At 49.5% G+C, this 20346-nt stretch overlaps 1 protein-coding gene across 1 annotated transcript in view; it reads left to right on the top strand.

Moving 5' to 3' along the window:
* Nucleotides 1-20346, top strand: part of LOC131207107 (basement membrane-specific heparan sulfate proteoglycan core protein) — a 57377-nt gene that overhangs the window by 10034 nt on the left and 26997 nt on the right. The window contains exons 7-9 of the mRNA XM_058199716.1: nt 17751-17860; nt 17931-18050; nt 19906-20025. Coding sequence (XP_058055699.1) covers nt 17751-17860; nt 17931-18050; nt 19906-20025 — 350 coding nt within the window. The remainder of the gene's footprint in view (nt 1-17750; nt 17861-17930; nt 18051-19905; nt 20026-20346) is intronic.

The following is a 20346-nucleotide window of genomic DNA, read 5'->3' as shown; positions in this document are numbered from 1 at the left end:
CGGGGCCAACCGTGGCGCGTGCATTTCTAACCAAATTTATTTATAACTTCCCTCGGGCGGTGTTATCACACGGGTGCCTCATTTGATTGGTTCAATTGGGTTCGATTTAATACATCGGGCCGGACCACTAAAACTCACACGCCAGCAATTGCCAGCCCTTCGGGGGGGAGGGGGGTCAGTACATGACACGATCAGCCATCGTGCCACCGAAACTCCTACCCTGAAGTGGCCTGTTTATTGCCAGCACGAGTCTTAAACATGGAGCCGCAAATTGGTGTTAAGCGTTTTTAAAAAAGGCGGCCACACTTCAGACGCAAACGTCTGGTTGGGTTGTCCGTGGCACGTCTGCGTGATAATTTATGGCGGTGCAAATTTCCTGCGACATCATCCTGCGTCCTATTCCGCGCCGGCCCAGCGCCCAGACCACGATGTTGTTGAATCAGTTTGATCAATTTCCCCGACCTTTCCGGCGACGTTATCGTTGCCACAGCGTTCATTACTAGTCGTAATCCGTGGACTGATTGAGCGAAAGGACACCCCACACTGTGTGTGTGTGTGTGTGTGTGTGCTGTCCTGTGAGGTTCGTGACCATTTAAACCCCAGCGCGCCCAGCTGGGGTTTGCGTTACTCAGCACAGCGCTAAGGACCTCATTTGGAAAGATAAAGTCTCGGTCGGTCGACGACAAGCTGGCTAACAAATTGTTGTCCCCGGATCGTGTTCTTTATTTTTATTAAATCGATAATTACATTAAAAAAATGCTGCCGAGCGCGCGCGGTGGTCTGAGCTGACGACCCGCGACGACCTGATAGTCTGGTCCCATGGCCCCTCGACACACAAAATGTTTGCAGAAAATATTTACTTAATGCTGCTGAGAATTGGGAAGCTCACCTCTCTCTTTCTCTCTGTCTCTTGCGGGTCTCTTTTCGAACTTTCGGCCACCAACGACTTCCTCAGGCACTCCGACGTTGTCGACATTCGCCCGGTGACTTCGCAAAGTCACGTCAGTTTAAGAAATTTTCCCAAAAGATAGAAATGGCTCACGCTCAACCGACTAGGTCTTGCTACGAGTGGTTATGGCGCTAGCTTTTTTATGACTTACTCAATTCAAATCATTCCGCCTTTGGTTTGGGACCCCCAAAAGGATCCTTTGGCTTTCTGGAACACACACCGAGAGAAGCTGTAATGGGAGCGCCGAAAATGGTTCCTTCTTTCGGGTTTTTGGCTCACCCAAAACAGTCAAAATCAGCAGATCTGTGGGCTTGGAATGCATCAAAAACCAACCGAACCGAAATTAATATTCGTTGCCATACGCGTCCGTCCGCCGGTTAAAGTATCCATATCCGTATGGTTTCAGTTATCGTTCAATCGAAGCCCCGTTCCGACAGGCGCATCAGCCGGTTGATTAATGCACTCCTCATCAGCCCGATCGATCCGATGTGATTGCGCTCGGGTTTGTGTTTGTTGCTTGCCGTGGCCTCCGGGACGCCAAGGAAATACTTGACATTCCTGATGAGGGCCCCCTTTTTCCACTCCACAATAGTTTTGCATAATGTAGCGCGCCAGCTGATGGCACCGGAGTGTAAACACGAATCAGCGATCAGCGACCTAGAGTCGCTAGGGGCCTAGAACGAATCCTCGAACCTAGAACCGTCTTGATGTCGGCATTCTTATCATGTCCGGCACGGCCGCCACATTGCTGACGTAAAGCCAAGCCAAGTGCCTGGAATTTGAAGATGCAATTGTGTGTGCATTTGAAAATATTAACGCAACCCAGAATGCGTGGATTTATGTGCCGCCGGTTGGTAGATATCGGCCGGCTGAAGCAATCCAGCTCGAGGGCCATATATTAGCGATCAACTTCAAACCGAACCGGACCACCGGGACCGGGACCCGGGCGGCTTTTATCGCGAAAATATTCCCTGGCCAACGGTACGCCAAAAACAGCTGTGATTCGAGCAGTCTGTAGGCAGCCCCAAACGCCACCCAAACGGGCGCCACTCACCGGGGTGCTCATTTTCACCGCACTCACCGTTCGTTCGGTCGCACGAACTTACGCACCCCGTTCGGGTGCTCGAGTTTTGCACTGCTCGAATCTTGGGTGGCCGTTCTCGGTAGCGATTCGTTCGAACAATCTTCAGTCAGCGTCCGGAGTCGGTGCGGTTCGGACGCATCTTAACAGGCCGAGAGCCCCGAGGTACAGGAGCGCGCGGCAAAGTCCTTGTCCGAGGAGAGAAGTGGCCAGAAGTGTGCCGCCTCGCCTGGCAGTGAATTTGTTTGTTCAAACTCTTCGTTTTCGGTGATTGTTCGTTATCGTTTTCACGCGGTGGGTTGATATTTGCGCACGGGCGCTGATCCGTATGTTTGCTGTGATGGCCACAGGTGCGCGCTTGACAGTTGAAACTGAACGACAGTTTAAACAGCGAACCGCCTCCGCGCTGTTTGCTTAAAAGCTGCCATCATAGAGTGCTGTGTCGGTTTCCATTTTTTTTTTCTCTTCCTCGTGATGCTCGTGTGCACAGACTGTAATTTGTAATTTTTTTACGATTTACTGTGGAAGGATTGCGGCGGGCGGCTGACGGGCGGCGGTGATCGTGTGAAGAGGGCACGCAGGGCCGGCCTATCAGTTACTTCTCCGAACGCCCCGTACGAGTGATCGAGTTGCACGGTTTTCGGTGAAACCGTTCGTCGAACTCCTTCGTCCGTGTCAACTGTGGTGCATCAAATGTTGGAATGTGCAGATTGTGCAGCAAAGCTCTTCGGGACCGTTGTTTCGTTGTTTGTCGTCCGTCTGCCAGTTGGATCAGTGAAGCCAGTGAAGACGTGAACTGCAGGACGGTCAAACGGGTTTGAGTGTCACGCTATCGCGTTTTAACGGGTTATTAACGATCGCGAACAATGTTTTAGATGATCACCGTGAAATCACCTCTGTTTTGTGCTCGCCTCTCGTGACGAGGTGTTTTACATGCTTCTGGATTAACTACTAATTGCAGTTTTTGCTTAATGTTATTCCGCTTTTGGAAGCATTTTAAATATGCAACAATGTCATACAGTTGCTCTATTTGACTGCATTATCAATATGGCCATTGAATGAGCGAACTGGATTGAATCGTATGAATTCCAATGAGCACTAGAATATGCTGTAATGTGCCAATGTGCTGCTTAGCCAAATGAATGAGCTAAGAATTTCAGTCACTCTAATCGGCTGACCTTTTCGCATGTGAGGTGATAGCAGCATAGATTACTTGCTCCACTAAGGCCGAGACCCTGTACCATATTCACTTCAAGCTAAGTAAGATCACGTTCCCGACAGGCAAACTCTAATTCTCTATTCAAGAAGGAATAAATTGCTTCGCAATTTTGTGGCCTCCAAGGACTTGAACGTTGAAACCCAAAAGTGGTGGAATAGAATTATTGATCAAAAAGTGCCTTATAAATGAGATAATAGCCGAAAATGAGCATCATAGTGTTCAGACAGCTAATTCGCTCGATTACTGAAGCCAAACGGAGTGTTAGTGGTGTTAAAAGGGGGTTGATCGTGGCCTGCCGTGATCTCCGCAGCTTGAAGCAAGAAGTTTGTCACAGGACACCTTTCCCGAAATAAAGTTAAACAAAGTGCAACATAATAGCATAAGCAAACAACACTTTCCGCCGTCGTTAGCGTCTTTTGGTGCCTTTTGCTGACTTTTGGTGGCTGCCAACGCAGCGCGGCTAATGTAAAGCTTCTGGGATAAAAGTTAAACTTTATTACCGTTGCACTCAGCGAGCTTACCGCGGCGGCGTGTCCTGCAGCGTCGCTTCAAAAACACATTAGACGGCCATGGGCTGGGGCGTTTTTTTTTTGCTCCTTCACATAATGTCTCTCTCCTATGTCTCCCAGAAACACGCTCCAACGCCGCCCAGCCAGAGGGTCTAAGAAATTATTAAATTTTCTGTCAATTTGTTTGCGTCGCTGATTTGGTTGCGTTAGGTTATGGTGCTGGCATTGGATTCGTCCAAAAAAAAACCCAGAAACGTTCCAGGACACAAGAAGGCGAAAGCCGTTAGATAGCAAGCATAGTTGGCGACGGTAGCTCGGCCTGACTTCTGGACCGGGACCTATGACAGATTGCGATGGCACAGAGAATATGGGTTCCTATCCAAGAGTGCGAAGGTGCAAGACGGAAAGAGTACGTTCTTTTTTTGGCTAGGAGAGATATCGGAAGCTCTTACGGTCTTTCTGATGGAAACGGAGCGGTGAAGGAAGGAATATAACATACGCGAGTTCTAGGTCTGAAATTTAATTTTTTGCTTGCCTTTGCACCGCTAATGGTTGCTTACTGTGGTTGCCATCCTTCAGGCTACTGCCCGCCAGGTCGGGGAAAAACAAGTGACGTGTACTTGAATTATTCGATATGTTGCGACATTCGCTAATGTCATCCGATTAATGCGTGATATTTGCAAAGCTTTCGTTTTCATCGAGTTATAAGTGACGGCTTCAAGTTGTAAATACTTAAAGTGCTTGGCTCATTTATTGTATTAATTCATCTACTTTTTGAGTTGCTATTACTCGTATTAGATACTTTCCTTTTGAATTCGAAATTTTTGCTTGAAAGCCACGCGTTTCTGGCAAGTTTTCATATTTTTTTTAATCTACCGATGTTGGTAAATTCAAACATTACGTTACGAATTGGCGGCGGCACGGCACAGTAAAAGCGTATTGCATGCCGGCCTCGTAAAAATTTAAAATTAAAACACACAGCAGCGTTTAGCCCTTGCGGCTCGCCGATAACCTATGGATTAAGGTCGCTAGAAGATGAGGAAAACATTTTAAACAAAAACCGCAACCGTTTCGATAAGAACGTGGTGACGTGGCGGTGGCCGCAAAACATACTAAGAAGTTCAACATAGCCCCTACAGAAACCCCTTGGAAAACCCCGCGCCCAACGGGGCGATAATGTAATCGCTCATTCCTCGCGATTCGATCTGTTTAACATTATTTTCACTTTCACGCGCCGCGAATGTTCACGCGCTTCAACACGGGCACGGTGGTCGACCTCGGACTCCAGACGGGTCCAGTAAATCATCGAACATCGCGTCGAATCATTGATGTCTCTCGGTGATGATGCCCCATTAAAATCACTACATCCGGCGACGATTTGTGCACGGAAAGGGATGACTGTATTTGTCGGACAAGCGCTGTTGGACATACGCAAAGAGTTGAGTCCTATAAGAATGGGGTTCTTCAACTCTTTCTTCGTCACAAGCCACGTTTTGATGGGCAATAACAATAATTTACTAAGCTTTTGACACAATCTGCCGACACAGTCAATTGAATATGCCTTTCTTTTGTCCCATTCTTAGACGCCCGATGTTCGAGAATTGATTTACGATTTTTATGATTTCATTCTTCACACTCGCTGGGGACGTGGTGCAATGGCGGCGCAAAGTAACTGCTATATTGACAACAGCAACACAAATGAATGTTCGGTCAACCGTCAGCATGCGGCTTCCTGCCTGAATGTGACGCGAACAGAGGGACTACGGGGTCAGCGGGATCATGTCGGGAAGACCTCAGTCAATCGCCCGTGTCGGTTGGCCGTGTGACGTCTACCCTTGGCGGCCGAAATGGAACATTCGTGTAACGGTCAACGACGTGTGCTCCGATTACGATTACAATTTACGATTAATTTGACACCAAACCAGTCGACTGCTTTTGCTGAATTATCGATCAGCCCATGAAAAATGTCCCGCCACATACTTGGTAATCAAATGTTTTCGCTCGCCCCTCCCTGAAACCAAAACTGTTTTAAAATGAGTCTACTAAATGAGCCCCAAAAACCCGGTTGCCTCCCGCCAAAGAAGTGAGTGAGTGTCCCTAAGAACGCCGGCCACTAAATGGATAAAGAAAGGGCCACAGAACCAGAGTGGAAACACAGTCCGACGGCACGGGAGAACCTTTCGCCGTCTTCCGTACTTCGGTGCGTTCGCCGATGCCGACGCGTAGGATAATGACATTAAAACGTTAATGGTTCTCCGGACATTAATTGAGTTGGGCGCCCGAAAGAGGAAGTAAAACCGTTGTGGAGTTGTGCGTGAGCCTCAGATGGCAGACAGAAGCAGAGCCGAGTAAAGATATGGGAAAAGTGGAGGGTGACAACAACAAAATGGCCCAATCGATCGTCCGTCCGCCCAATATGTCTGGTGGTCCGTTCCGGAAGCCCAGTAATTGGAGCAATTGCAGCAACTGCAACTCGCGTGGTGTGAAGCGTTTAAGTGATGTGCAGCAGGGAACCCTACTGAACGCTTCGCAAGACGATGGTTCGGTCCCTGGCCCGAGATCATCCGAGTCCTACTCGTGGAGGATCGGCTCGGAACGAACGGCAGCTTGATTCGCATCTGCCGTTTAGTAGTTTCTTGGCGCCAGGCGCAAGGCGAAGAATTATGACGCTGATCGGCCCAGCTCGTCCATCAGTCCCAGACGGTCGCCGATGGGGTGGTCCGGTCTGGGATCGATCGTCGAAACAACACGTACGCATTCAGCGCGCATCCGTGGTGGCCTTGTTCGCAGATCGCCCATCGCCGGGCGTAAATCGCCTCAATTAGAATCAATGTAAACTTTAGAAATTCATTTCAATTGAAGCCCCGCGCTTACGGAAGCGGCGTCCGGGACCTTCTCTGGGGTCAAGAAGTCACATAGGAGACCACCAGTGGTCGGATCACCCCAGCGGTATGAATAGACAAGCCTGTTCCATCAGCTGACAGGGAGGCCAAGCTACCGATCCTCGCTCCGTTCGGAGGTTGATAAATTAATATAGATTAACGCGGGCCACCCATCTCAGGCCCTATATATCCCTCGAGGAGCCTGGGTAGTACCCACAGTACCGAAGTACACTCCGCACTTTGGTGTCTTGGGTTTGTAACGAGTTCGGAGTTCCGCTGCTCCTGGATGGGGGGTTTCAACGAATCTTATTTTAATTTGCTATCCCTTCCTGGTGCTCGGACGGGCACTTCCTGACGGCGGACTTCGGAGCCCATGTCATTCATCACCAGCAGGCACCGATGGGACTAGTCACATCCGGGTAGCCCGGTCGGTCAGCTTGAAAAGTGTATGCATAATGAAAACTATTAATATTAATTGGCACCGGCCCGTGCTCGGCCATCGGACATTAGGCGGAAGGACACCACAACTATTAGCAACCAGTAGATCCGAATCTCCGGCGTCGGTGTTTCTAGCGCCGTGGGGAACCTTTCACAAAACCTACAAGAAAGTGCTCGTTCTCACGCCCGCGTGTGTGCGTTTGTGTGGGTGGCTCCTTACACGCTTGATGTGTGCAATTGTTTATTTTTAGATTATTAATATTTTCCGCAAACCCATATACACAATGCCGTGCTAGTGCCGTGTTGTTGCAGCAAGGAAACCCAACAGAGGAAGACGAGACGTGCAGCCGGGCTGCATAGTGCAGTGAGTGTGTGTTTGTGTGTGGGCTGCGGTTGTTGCCGGTGATCAGCAACAGCGTCGGCCGAGCCGGTTGTTGCCGGGCGTCGAAGAACCACGTTCCGTGCTTGGCGAGTGAAAATTCAACACCCGAATAGTGTGCGATCCGTTGGATGAGCGATGAGTTTAGCGAAAGCAATGGCGCCCACCCTCTGCTGGTTGGCGTTGGTGTTGGTGGCGTTGGGTGGCACCCAAGGGCAAGGTAAGAAAATGGTGAACTGCCGTTCAACTATTCAGTGACGGGCGCCAGGATGACCTAAGACGATTTCACGGCTATTTTAGTTTAGTTAGCAATTGGATGCTTCAGTGCATCGACTCGTGAATGTGATGCTTTCATTGGGAAATTCATTAATTTATTCTCTTTTTTTGGGGCAGTATAATTGGAAATAATTAAACTTAAGCAACATTAATCGCTGCCAAGTTATCTTGGTTGCCTAACCAAATTGTATTAGAGCCAAACACGCATTTTTGTAATTAAAACCTGGGTAATTCCGAAAGTATGTTCCACACTATTGGAATGCTTTTATGTATAAATGGACCGAAGAAATTTTACTGATAACACAATGCCCCACCTTAAACACTTAAGAAAATGATATCTTTTTTGTACTTACATTTTTTAACGCTTTCTGATGGAGTTAACCAATTTGTGACAAATGTTCTTTAATATTCCAGAAAAATTCTATTTTTGTTTGATTGTTGGGGCTCCTATGAGCACGTAGTCTTGTCACAATGTCGAACCCTTTTGTGTCGCATTCTTTGGACGGTTCTCTATCAATTATCAACCACAGTTAAACTTCCTGAACTTGCCCCTGAACTGAATTAGAATGTTAATGTAGCACCGGCGAGTTTGAGTACATTCCTGACTCAACTCTGATATCATCCGTGTGGCGGCGGCCACAGATGATTTGCTCATCTGCTACCCACTTTAGGTGACGGGGTGTGTCAACATCGCCGCTCGATCGCACACGCACAGCAAACAATCCAGGTTGCCGTCCATTGTGGTGCATCTATTGCACCGCGACCGAACGGAGTTATTTTAAGGACTTTAACCGACTTCACGCGCTGCAACCAGTTTACAACCGTCGGTTCTGCGTGCGGCAGTGTCCATGTTCGCCGGTATCCGACGGGCACGAATTTTATAGCACTAATCTGCCTCCCGAATTCTGCGTTCCAGAGCATTCCGATGTGCCCGGGGTGCACAGATGCGCCGGTTTCAACCCACGCCGGACACTTCCCTGATCTTCCCTGCGTGCTTTGGGCGTGCTGGGCAAACGATGAATAATTCAGTGCGTGACGCTACGGAGTGGTATGCGCGAGGTGCCGGGCCCTTAGAACCGGACACACCCGAGGCCACAGCTCTTGTGAAACAAGTGACAGCTGGTGGTATAGAGTGATACAGAGAGAGAAAGAGAGCGAATGAAAACAAAACTCCATAAATTCGGAGGTTCATCAATTCCTGAGCCCCTCGTTGCGTATCACAATTTCGGTAGCAGTTTTTTTATGGTTTTTGTTTTGGCCCCAATGGGATCCCCAATTAAATGTGTACGAAGTGATGTTATGTTTTTATTAAGAACGGATTTTGGGGAAATTAATTTCCTGATCCAATAAATGGAAAACCCCAAACACACGCCCACACGGCCGACGGCAAATCGTTTATAATTGCGGCATCAGGGAGTTACGAAAATCAATCAATCAGAGGGCACCCTTTTTTGTGTGGTCCACTCTGGAGGCTGGCCGTCGTGCCATTAATTTGTTTCCATTTGTGGGGTAATTTGTAGGTGCCTTTTTCCATTCCAACGGGACTGCGTGACCATCGTTTTTCACTATTTTCAAAAAAAAAAAAACAAGTGACTCAAATAGGCAGATAAGATAAACATAGCTGACCCCTTTGGCGAAACTTTAGCTCCAACGCCAGGAGTTTGTTCCGATGGGCCACAATTTTTCCGATCAAACGCGCTGTCGCTCGGTTGGCACACCATTGTTGCAGATAACACTCACCGAAACACAACTGCACAGTGAACGGACGGCTCCAGTCGTTTACAATTCGTGGCCGCCTCGGCTAGCGAGAAAAATCCGTTGCCGCACGTTCGAGCAGTTCATTTGTTTTTCCTCGCACGGCGCGATGTTCGGAGATTGTTTTTCTTCGCCTACACCGACACCTCGTTAGTGGTGGGGGACTGGTCCGTTCGAATTGATCCGGATCGAAGTGCAACAGATTCGGTTCGCCGAGTGGGGCCCTGACAGCCTAACGATTCCAATTGGACGGATCATTTGTCGCATTTCATTAAAATCGCCACCGCCAGCTTGGCGAGAGAGAGAGAGAGAGTCCTCCCCGCCATAGTTGGTTGCATTTTATTGTGATTTTTGTTGTTCGACTTTCCAACACCGGTTCCAACACCGGTGTTACACACCGGGTTTTGGTCGCAGCCCGTGATATAAATTAGGAAGGGGGGCTGTAGAACCGATCGAAAAAAAAACTCGGTAACAACTTCTTGTCTGAACATTTTCCACAAGTCGTCGACGCCGTGGTCTGGTCTGTCCCTGGTCCCGGGACACGGGTCCGGGCTTTCGGAACTAATTGACAACATTCTATTTCGGTTCTGACGTGCGCGCCACAAGGCCACAACACAACGAATAGACGATGCGATGCACTCCTCATCATCATCATCATCGGCGCCATCATCGTCAGTAGCCCAGCTATCGACCTGGGCATCGATTTTGGCGCCAGGCCGCGATGTCCACGGCACGAACCCGTAAGTGATTAAGTTTTCGCGCCACACCGGCCAACGGAGGTTTTTCTCGTTGTCATACACTCCGGACGGGAACCGAGTTTTCCTTTTCGGTTGTTTCAGATGTTTCTCGGCTCGGCTCGGGTGGCAATATTTAGCTACTCCACGCGATGGACCGAAACACCAACATGCATTTCGTCGCCCACAAACACACACATACAGCGAGTGTTTGGAAAAAGGTTTCCTTCGACCACGCCGGGATGGAATTTGGAGCCCGTCCGTTGGAAATGAAAAATGTGCATCGTGATCTAATTTCGAACCGGTCCTCCGCACCCGCGCCCCGGTCGCCGCGACAGGTGGCCGAAAATGAGCGACGGCGCCAACGGTTGAGACAAAGGGGCCAAGACGAAAATGAAGACATCTCCCGAGCGCGCCGGCCCGATCGGCCGTGTCGATCCAGATTTTCCACCAAAATTTCCACCCAACTCAACGGTCTAATGGAATCCGTCAGCACCTCGGCACCAACAACAAAGGGGGTCGCGTTATGTGTGGGGTGGGGGAAGGGCTCGGTGGGGAAGAAAGCAGTGCTGGGCAGGGCTAACGACTTGGCCCCTCGGTTTCTTCGTTGCACCCAGAAGTTCGATTTTTCCCAATCCCGGTTTCTTCATTATGATTGATTGAAGACTTTCGGAGGTTTTCCAGATAACTGGCCACGGTTTCGCTGCCCACAGAATAATTAAAATCATTTCACTTGCTGGGAAAATGGGATCCATCTACGGAGATGATGACAAAGTGGCACTCCAAGCCGATGGACTTTTAAATGCCAGTCGGATCGAGTACTTTTCGATTTTGAGTGATCCGCCATGACTCGGAGGTGCCTTCGAGAGGGTGGCGATCGTCAATCATATTGTTTCTGTTTTGGGAAGTTGATTCTTTCGCCTCAAACCTTCGCCTTGGCTGTCGGAAAAATCCGTCGATCCTTTGCCGGTGTATTTGCCTGTTCGGTCTCTAATGAGATGGCCGACGGAACCCTTCTTTTTCCAGAGCCATGGATACACGGAGCAATCCTAATGAATAAAGTCAAAACATCGTGTATCGTGTTACGGACAAACGGAGACAACCCTTTTCTGGTTCTCGGGTGGTAGAAAAAGTAATGAAAACACAGAATCTGGTTCTGACAGTGTTCCAATGATCCGAAAAATGTAACGAAAATGGTTGTTTCGATTTTATCCCCTCTAATTAGTACACTCATTGTTGATTTTATTTACTTCGTTTATTATGCATTAACCTTTTCACGAGAAAGGAGGCTTTCAACAATGGGAAAACGTGACCAAAGACCCATATTTATTACATTAAGCAATGCTTATGTTGGATCGTGTTTTAGAGTTGTTAAGTCCGTTTTCTTTTACTTCGGCTACTATAGGATTTTTCAATTGTTTATGTTCCATTTTGTTGCCTGTATTTTTCCTCTTGTGTTATTAAGTTCATCAGTTTAGATTTCTTATCAAAACAAGTTAATCGTATAGTCTTATTACGGAAGCAAATATGCTTGCACACTAATCCTTTCCTCCAACGACTTCAGCTTCACGTTGGCTAAACTTTAACAATCCTTTGCGACGTGATGCCAACTGACAACATACCATAGCGCCTTACGGAGGATTCACTTTTCTAAACTAATGGACCTGCGACTGATCAGCAGCCTGTCGATGATGCCGATGATGACGGTAACACGGCTGATACAAATAATGTGCACCTGTCCTCGTCCTGGGTGGGTGCACCGCCTCGACCACCGGTCTCCCGTCGGTGCACCAACATTTTGACCCCTGTTCCGTGGATCCGTGACATCGGCGTGTCACGTATTTAATAGAAAAGTGCAGTCTCTCGCTCTCTCGTCTGTTCCGCTGGGCCGGAGAAAGTGGATTTAAAAAAGGGGTCCATTTTTTACCCTTCGTTTTTAAAAGGCTAACACGTGGATGTATATGTGGTAGTGCAGCGAATAATGATCTAATATTTATTCCACTTTTTCGCAGTGGCCTTTTGTCATTCGTGTCGTGTCTTTGGTTTGTTCTCGGGATCGGGCACGAAATCGGGGAAAAGTTTATCCAATTACTTGGAGCTCCTTGGGTGAGGCCCGGTAAAGAGGATGGGCCGCCTCATGGCCCCCCACTCCGTGTTCAATCGTACAAATGGACCCGTCCGGAAGGATGGTAGTTTTCGCTTTCCAGGTTCCATCGAAGAAACCCCGTTCGAAGGTCGAAGGACCGCTTTTCGGTCGTCCATGCTGAGGTTATGCGATAGTTTGTTTTAGTTTTTAGGTAAGCGATTCCGTCATTTTCGTCTTCCTCCGTATAATTGTACCCAAAGCCCACTAATGGGTCCCCGTTGTTTGGTGGAGTTGCCCCTGAGTGTCTAGACAACGAACAAGCGAACAACGATTGCGGTGAATGCCATAACGATAAATTCCAGTTCTCTGCGGCCGAAAGTGGACGAATTGTAGACTAAATCAAACATCCGCGTAATCCGCCGGTGCGCGCCGCGCAATCGCCTTCGACTTATTGAAACAAATTATACTTCCACCGGGGAATCCATAATCCGCGGCGAGCTACGCGAATGATTTGTGACATGACCCAGGCTTCAAGACCCCCGGGGGCTTCCACCAAACGGAAGCCAGGAAGCTCCCGAAATACGCGCGCCCCGTCGGGCCTGGCCGCGTGGCATGAAAAAAAATCGAATCTTTTTCTTTGATTTGCATTTAGTAGTCCCGATAAACGAGTCCCGTGTGTTTGGTTCTCGTGCTCTAAAATTGTTTACAGTCACGTTATCGGCGGCCCCGATGCTAGTAACGCCCGTTTGACGCCCGACCTACGCCGCCCGGCGCAACCCGAGTAAACCCGAGCAACCCGGGTTGATGATGCTCATTACTACGCCGTGCGCCTCATCGGTCCCGCCCCCGGTCACTTAAAGAGTGGTGGATACTTGAAGGTCCGTTTGTTCTTATTTATCGACGCTTAGGCCTGGGTATATGGGCTGCCTAGCTGCCTTGCTGTAGATGAGGCATCCACAAATGTAGACATTTGTGGTACGGCCCCTGAGTCTGCCGGCGGTTGACGTTCGACAAATATTCATCATCTCTTCCCCCCGTTTATGGAAACGATTCGCTGTTTGGGGCGGCCGATTTTGATTACGAAGCAAAATTATTATCATTATAATGGCGCGTTACTGTCAAGGAGTTCGCGGATTTTCGCCCATTGAGAGCGATTCGTACCAATCCATCAAACGTACTGGTACTACGAGGAACTCGGTTAGTGTTTTAGAGATCCCAATGGTTGTTATTACAAACAAAACCTCACCAAACCGGGTGACGGGCATTAGTAACATTTGATTTGGTTTGTTTGTGATTTATGGTTACAACAGTTTGAAAATTACCTTCGATAAAATCCTCACGATAGGCCATCTTGCAGGGTTTGCGGTGGAAAGTTATGCGCTTAAAAGCATTTTAAATGTCCTCTTTCGCTTTACTTTTTTCTCACTCTCTCGGTCTCCCTCGGGTGTGCCTCTGGTTTGCAGTTTGCACCAGATTCTGCTGAAGCCTGGGCACTCCAACCCGAGTTACCTGAAACTGGGAAGAACGCCGGAGATCAAAGTGATGCCCGCTGAGTGCGATAATTATTCGTCACCTCTGCAAAAAAGACACTTCCACCCGGCTGCATCCCCTGCAGCAGCGTGGGGAATCCTACCCCGCCCGTCCCGGGGACAGAAATTTGTGTTCTCTCAACTTTCTTACAGCGTGGTAACGCGTGGTCACCCCCTTCGCTGGAACTCCGATCCTATTTCTAGTGCCGCTGCACTAGACGGCTCCTGTTGCTACCTTCCCTCGGGAAGCATCGGGATTTGTGTGGGACCAGGCCACGGAGCGCGGACCACACCGCTCGACGGCGAGTGCCCTTCACAGAATGATGAATCGACAGAATGTCCGGACCGGGCGCGAATCTAGCGAATGTAGCCCTTCGTGCTGTTCGCTGGTCTCGGGCCGGGCGAAGTTTGTTCTTTTCTTGCGCCGCCGCTGCCAGCATTGATTACCTGGTACCAGTTCGTGGAGTGGTCTCCTGCACGTTTTGCTCTTAACTGATGACTCCTACTTCCATTTCCATCTTTTTTTCAAATTTTTGGAGTGCACGCGGGAGTTTGTTTGCTGTCTGCCGGTGAATGACAATTATCTCGTTTTGCTGCGTAGCATCGTGAGTGGCCACTAGATATTCAACGAGCATGCCGAGACATGACTCAGAATCTATTCGCGGCTCATCACCACCAGATTTTATAGTTGGAAACAATTTACCCATTACGTTAATATTAGCTACAAAAAAAGTGTCCGATTTCGTGTGCAGTAATTGAAAGTAAGCGAAATGTTGACTATCGACCAAGCATAAGTAATTCGAAATTACAGTTTCACGCGACACACGCGGCCCGCCATTCCAGCTAGCCTTTCGGTTTGTGTCACGTCATGCCCGCTGACAGAAAATCATTGAACAAACCCGTAGCCCCCCTTTTCCAACTTCATTAGCCTAAAACGTCCCGGCAGACGACGACGTTTGGTGCTGGGGTTGAAGTTTTTCAATATCCTGGCGCGTTTTTTTATGTTTTTCCGCTGGTTCGCTCGGTGGTCAATGGATTCTTCTTCCCGACATCGAATGGGCAACAGCAACATTATGTCCTTTGGCAGGCTTTCACAGAACCTAATGAGATGACTGTAGCGTGAAAAACTATTTAAATGTTCCATTGAATAGTTGGCACCATTTTTTCGTCCAGTTCCATTTCCGGTGGCAGAGCCGGAGCATGGTTTGCCGTTTTGAGGATGTGGAAATTTACAAACAGAAGTCTTACCCCTTACCAGTGAGGCCCATACATGGCGCGAAGTGGTGCGAAACTCGAGCCACTCTTGCCTATAATTGTTCAAAAGTTTAGCCAGCGATTTGGCAGCACTACGAATAATATCGCGTTACTTCCGTGTCGGTTCCCGTCCCTGTCTCAACAAATCCGCTAAATCCTGGCCGAAATAAAGCAAAACTTGGATGAATACTGCGCACACACTACCCCCCAAAGGAGGAAGACCTGATACAGAGAGAGAGAGAGAGAGAGAGCGAGAATTTGATTCACGTTGTTTAGAGGGGCGCCCTTGCAAAGGAGTCGGAGTTTTTGGCGCAACGGTTTTTTGAACTTGATTGGATTACACCGGCGGCCAAATTGTTGTGCTTCCTGCATTTATCTAATGCTCCACTCGGGCGTTTCGACCCGGGAGGAAACCCCGTCATGCTGGACGAGGCGGTGATGCCATCGTACACCGAGCATCGGGTAGCCCGGGGAGCTCCGCCGAGTTGAGCATAGGAACGGTAGTTCCGGCCGATGTTGATGTTGGGTGAGTTTTGTTCGCGTGAAACGGGATCCGACCAGCGCCGAGCCCGGTCCCGTCTGACAGCCACGGGTGCCTGTCGAAGCCAATAGTCTGGCGCTGGTGAAGATGCATTCGAAGAATTGCAAAATTATTTCCACACTCGATACGCTACGGAAGCAATAAAATTGTTGTGAGTTGCAGCAACTGGATGGCTCCTGCATTGAACAGGATACACGCGCCCGATGTGGTCATTCTCAAGCAACAGGTGACCACCAGGACCCAGCCAAATCATCTGCTGTAATATCGATTAAAGTAAAAATGGAATTCACAGAGAATTAAAGTTTGAATCGTAGTTTCCCCCCGTAAACGCCAGTCCAGTTGTGCGGCTGCGATTCTCGACGCACCCTGGCAGGGTGAACTTGAAACCTTGCCAGAGCATCCAACTTTTCTGGTTCGCCGCCAGCCAGCCTGTGCTGTTTGGTAGCGCTAGAAGTTCGAAGGATCGCCCTAAGGATTCCGTTAGCAACTCGGACATGGGGCTTCCACAGTTCGGAACTGCCTCGACTCATCCATCAATTTCTCTCTCCGCCATGACGTAAATTGGCTGTTCCGTCCAGCATCAGCGCATCCACAGGGGGGGAAGAATTGAATGATCGCAGTCATCTGCTGTCTGGCCACCTTGAGAATCGATTCTAGGCTCTCTACGGTGGGCTACTGCATAGTGCAAGTGCGAAACAAACCCAGCTAAAACCCCGGTCAAGCAGACAAAAAACCTGACCGGCGACATGACTCAAGCCCAGTGCCAGAAGCTCAACAGTGCTCGACTGAAGGACGCGGATGGTATTACCACGCGTTCTGGGCCAACCAGGACATCCGGGAGCAACCGGGCCACGAGTGTGTGTTCGTAACGAGTGAAAGGTGGCCGCGTGGATCAAATATCAATGACAACACGCCGGTCGCAATGGTCCGTGAGGACGTGAGCGGAACGATAGCCGGCATCGAATGGCTCTTGAAAGGGCTTCCGCTGGCCAGGGACGCGCAGGGATTCCACTAAAAACTTTCACACCAAAAGCTTGGCGTGCCAACAAGTGCGAGCTGGACCCACTTACAGCCGTTCGGAGGCCCACGAACGCAACCAGTCCAACCGTTGTCATTTGATCGGGTTTTGTCTGGTTGTGGAGTTTCAGTTTTCCCAGTTTTTCCACGCTGTAGCTGCAACCAGAGTTGTTCTTTTTTTATTCCCCCAAAACCCCACCAAACTCTCTAACTCGAGTCTTGAGTCGAAATGTGGTTTAAAGGTGTTTTGGAAAAGTATTCCACAACTTGAATATTTATTATTCTTTCACGGTTTTCAGAAGGTTTCAGTTGCAATTTATGATGGCCGCTAGCATGCAAGTCTCCTCGGCCTCAATTGATCACGCGTTCCAAGGGGTAGGGGTAGATCAATGCTCCAATTAGCAACAATTAGCGGTTTGTACCGCTGAACTTGCCCTTCGCACAGTTATGAGGTTAGCTGATGCTGATGTAATGGCGCACCCCGGGCGGAGTGCCAGACTAACCGTAGCTGGCAAATCGCCAAAGTTAGAATGACTCTACGAAAGAAAATCTCATCAGATGTTGCTCAGAAGCCAAACGCCGGGCCCACCCAAAACTACGGTTTGAAGTTTAGCGGCGGCAGAACGCTGGGGTTTTCGTTGTTCGTTAATATTCCGCGTTCATATGTTGCGCGAAAAATCAGAGCCCATCCGCTTTGGCCAAACGCCAGCCAGCGTTGCTGAGACTATAATGCCCGAAGGGGAAAAGCCCGGCCGTGACGGTGGAATATAAATATGGGATCAGAGTCAATCGGCCGCTGGGCTGTAGAGCGTGATCCTGTCTACTCCTGGTACTTACAGCTCCCGGAGCTTGAAGCTGATTGTGGTCGCTTCCGGGCCGCTGTGTGCCAAGAAAATCACCCCGGCTAAGGACAGTTTGGCTTTTCGTAATCATCGACCTTTGGCCGTCTGCGGAACGTGACAGGATACGATGTGTGGTTCCGTTCCGTGTTATTTCTACTGATCCTTTTTCTTTTTCTAAATTTCTTAAAAGGCCGCCCCAAAGATAGGCGGATACGGTATTTGTTTCGAGTTAACCGGTTTCCCTGTTTTTTTCCTTCACAGAATGTCGCCCCAATGAGTTCACCTGCGCGGACGGGACGTGTATTCCGTTCGAGAAGCGCTGCGATCGCCAAATCAACTGCCCCTACGGCGATGACGAGACCGACTGCCGTAGGTAGCGAGCGGGGCCGCATTGCAGCCGGTGACTGTAGCCTCCTTTTTTCTGGTACCCCTTTTGCAGACATCGAAGGTGGCCGGTGCGACGAGACCGTCGAATTCATGTGCCACGACGGTACCTGCATTCCCAAGAGCGCACTATGCGATCGGCACCGCGACTGCAAGGACGGCGAGGACGAAGACTGCGAACACGAAGGTAAGCCGACGACACCACGACCAGCCAAACCAGTACTGACCATCGGATCGGGCACCATTATCGGTTTCCCCCAAAATCGCACCTGACGACCTGCGTGAACCAATTACTTGCAAAACAATTGTCTGTTTATGCTACTTTCTACTTTCAACGCTAACCAAATCACGACGACCACACTCTGGACCACGGCTGGGATTGTGTCCAAGGAAAGGGCAGAAACGCGAAGTTCTGTCCGCTGGGCAAGTTTACGTGTGGCGACGGGTCGTGCGTGACGATCCTGGGCCGGTGCGATGGCAAAGTCGACTGCCCGCGGGACCGGGCCGACGAGGACGAGTGCCGTAGGTCCTATGCCCCTATGTTGTGGGTTTGCCCTTAGTTTCTTATCCTTTCGTTACGATGTTCGATTTATTTGTTCCTTCGAATGAAATCGATTAATTGGTGCTGTGCACCACTGCACTTATCGGACGTGTGGTTTATGTTTTTTTATGCTTTTTTGGTAGGCCATTATTGGCCATCACTAAACAAAACACTAAAACCCTGACCTCGACTTTGAACTTTGTGTCTCTTTAAACGCAACGCACAACGCAAACGGGTAGCGTGCCCCAGAAGCACCTGGCAGTGTGACTACGGGCAGTGCATCCCGCAGGAGCAGAAGTGCGACGGCAACATCGACTGCCCGGACGACATTTCCGACGAGCGCAACTGTCCCAGTAAGCCATCAGCAGGGGTGCCCGGGTGGGCGTGGAGGGCTCTGTGACCGGAGCAAACGGAGCAGGAGACAGTAGTCAGGGCTCATTACCATCATTAACATGACATTAACCCTTCGCACGGTAGTAGCGTATCGGTAGAGTAGAGTTAGTTAGTAAACGGGGCCGGGGCTGGTGCTGCATGGGGACCGTCTCGCGGGGGCTTTTGCATGGTAGAGTTGGTAGTGTTTAATGCTTTTCCCCGTTTACTGTTGCATGACGAAGCGCGCCATGTCGAGAAATTATGGACCTGTGAAATGGAAGAAAATCTGTAAATCTGCTGAATGAAAAACCGGAGCCACGATAATTATGGACTTGGCTGGAAGTCTAGTCTTATTGGGGCGAATCGGCAGGACGCCGGCGCCGGATGCGCCATGCGCCTCGCGTTATCCCCCCACAGGCTGTCAGACGTCGAGGCAATAGGAACCGGGGCTCTCTCTTAAGGCGAATCAATAATTTCGTGCCGTCCGCCCGTGGCGCGTGATTTTATTTGACGGACGTTTGGAACGTCTGTGAACGGGGCATGTTTTGAGCGTTGGAATTCCCTGTCTTGCGCGTGTTGATTAGCCCCGCCATACGCTATTTGTGGGTTGTCAATGGGCCTGTGCCTCGGAAAATCCCTTCACGGAGAAACGGGCGCATGTTTCAATAAAAACATATTCGCAAAATAATTGAAGCCACACCGAATCCATCACCCCCTGCGACTGATTGATATTAATTGACTTCCGTGTCGAGCCTTAATGGGATTTCGTGAGTGCGTGTGAGATTTTCACTGCAGCGGTGAGGCATTGCGATATTGATGTCTTCCCTGTCCGGATTCGAATTCCCATTTAAAATCGGTGCCCTTTCCTTGGGTGTCGCTCACTTGGAGTGATTTGCGTCCCAAGAATTTTGCGAAAGAGGTCAGAGACCATATCACTACCGCTGCCGCTGCCCGATCACCATTGACAAGGGGAATTTCGTGGCATATTTTACTGCACCAATCGAGGGTGTCACGGGTGTTCTAGCTCAAGACGACGACTCTATAACCACTCCACTGCGACGACAACCTTACCCAACACCATTTCGCGGGCATATCAATAATTCACGGTGTGTTTTAGCGTCACGAAGCTGCACGGCCTACGAGTTCCAGTGCCGTTCGGACCGCCGGTGCATACCGGCCGAAAAGCATTGCAATCGGGTATATGACTGTGCCGATGGATCGGATGAGAAGGTTTGCGGTAAGTTCGGTGTTCGCCTCCCCAGGTGGAGCCTTTCCATCGAACCGTGTGTCCATCAGCCTCCTGGACCTGTCTTTCTGTCAATGTATCCACCGCCCATCCAGATCTATGTGTTTGTCGTACGTGTCCCACTGGTCGTGTGCTGTGTTAATGTCCGGAGGGCGCTCCATTCATTTATTCGATTAATGGCCAATCGCTTAACGAATTTCTGTGGGATCGTTGTGATTGCTGGTGGCGGTTTCTCAAGTTTAGCTTGCCCTAACTTCTAATTTCATAAAACTGTCTGTTGTAGTCTGTTGTTTACTTTAACATAATTAGTTA

This window comes from Anopheles bellator, chromosome 2 (genome assembly GCF_943735745.2).
Source record: "Anopheles bellator chromosome 2, idAnoBellAS_SP24_06.2, whole genome shotgun sequence".
In the NCBI taxonomy this organism is placed as follows: domain Eukaryota; kingdom Metazoa; phylum Arthropoda; class Insecta; order Diptera; family Culicidae; genus Anopheles; species Anopheles bellator.
The sequence above is the reverse complement of the archived record's forward strand: the minus strand, read 5'-3'. Positions and strand labels throughout refer to the sequence as shown.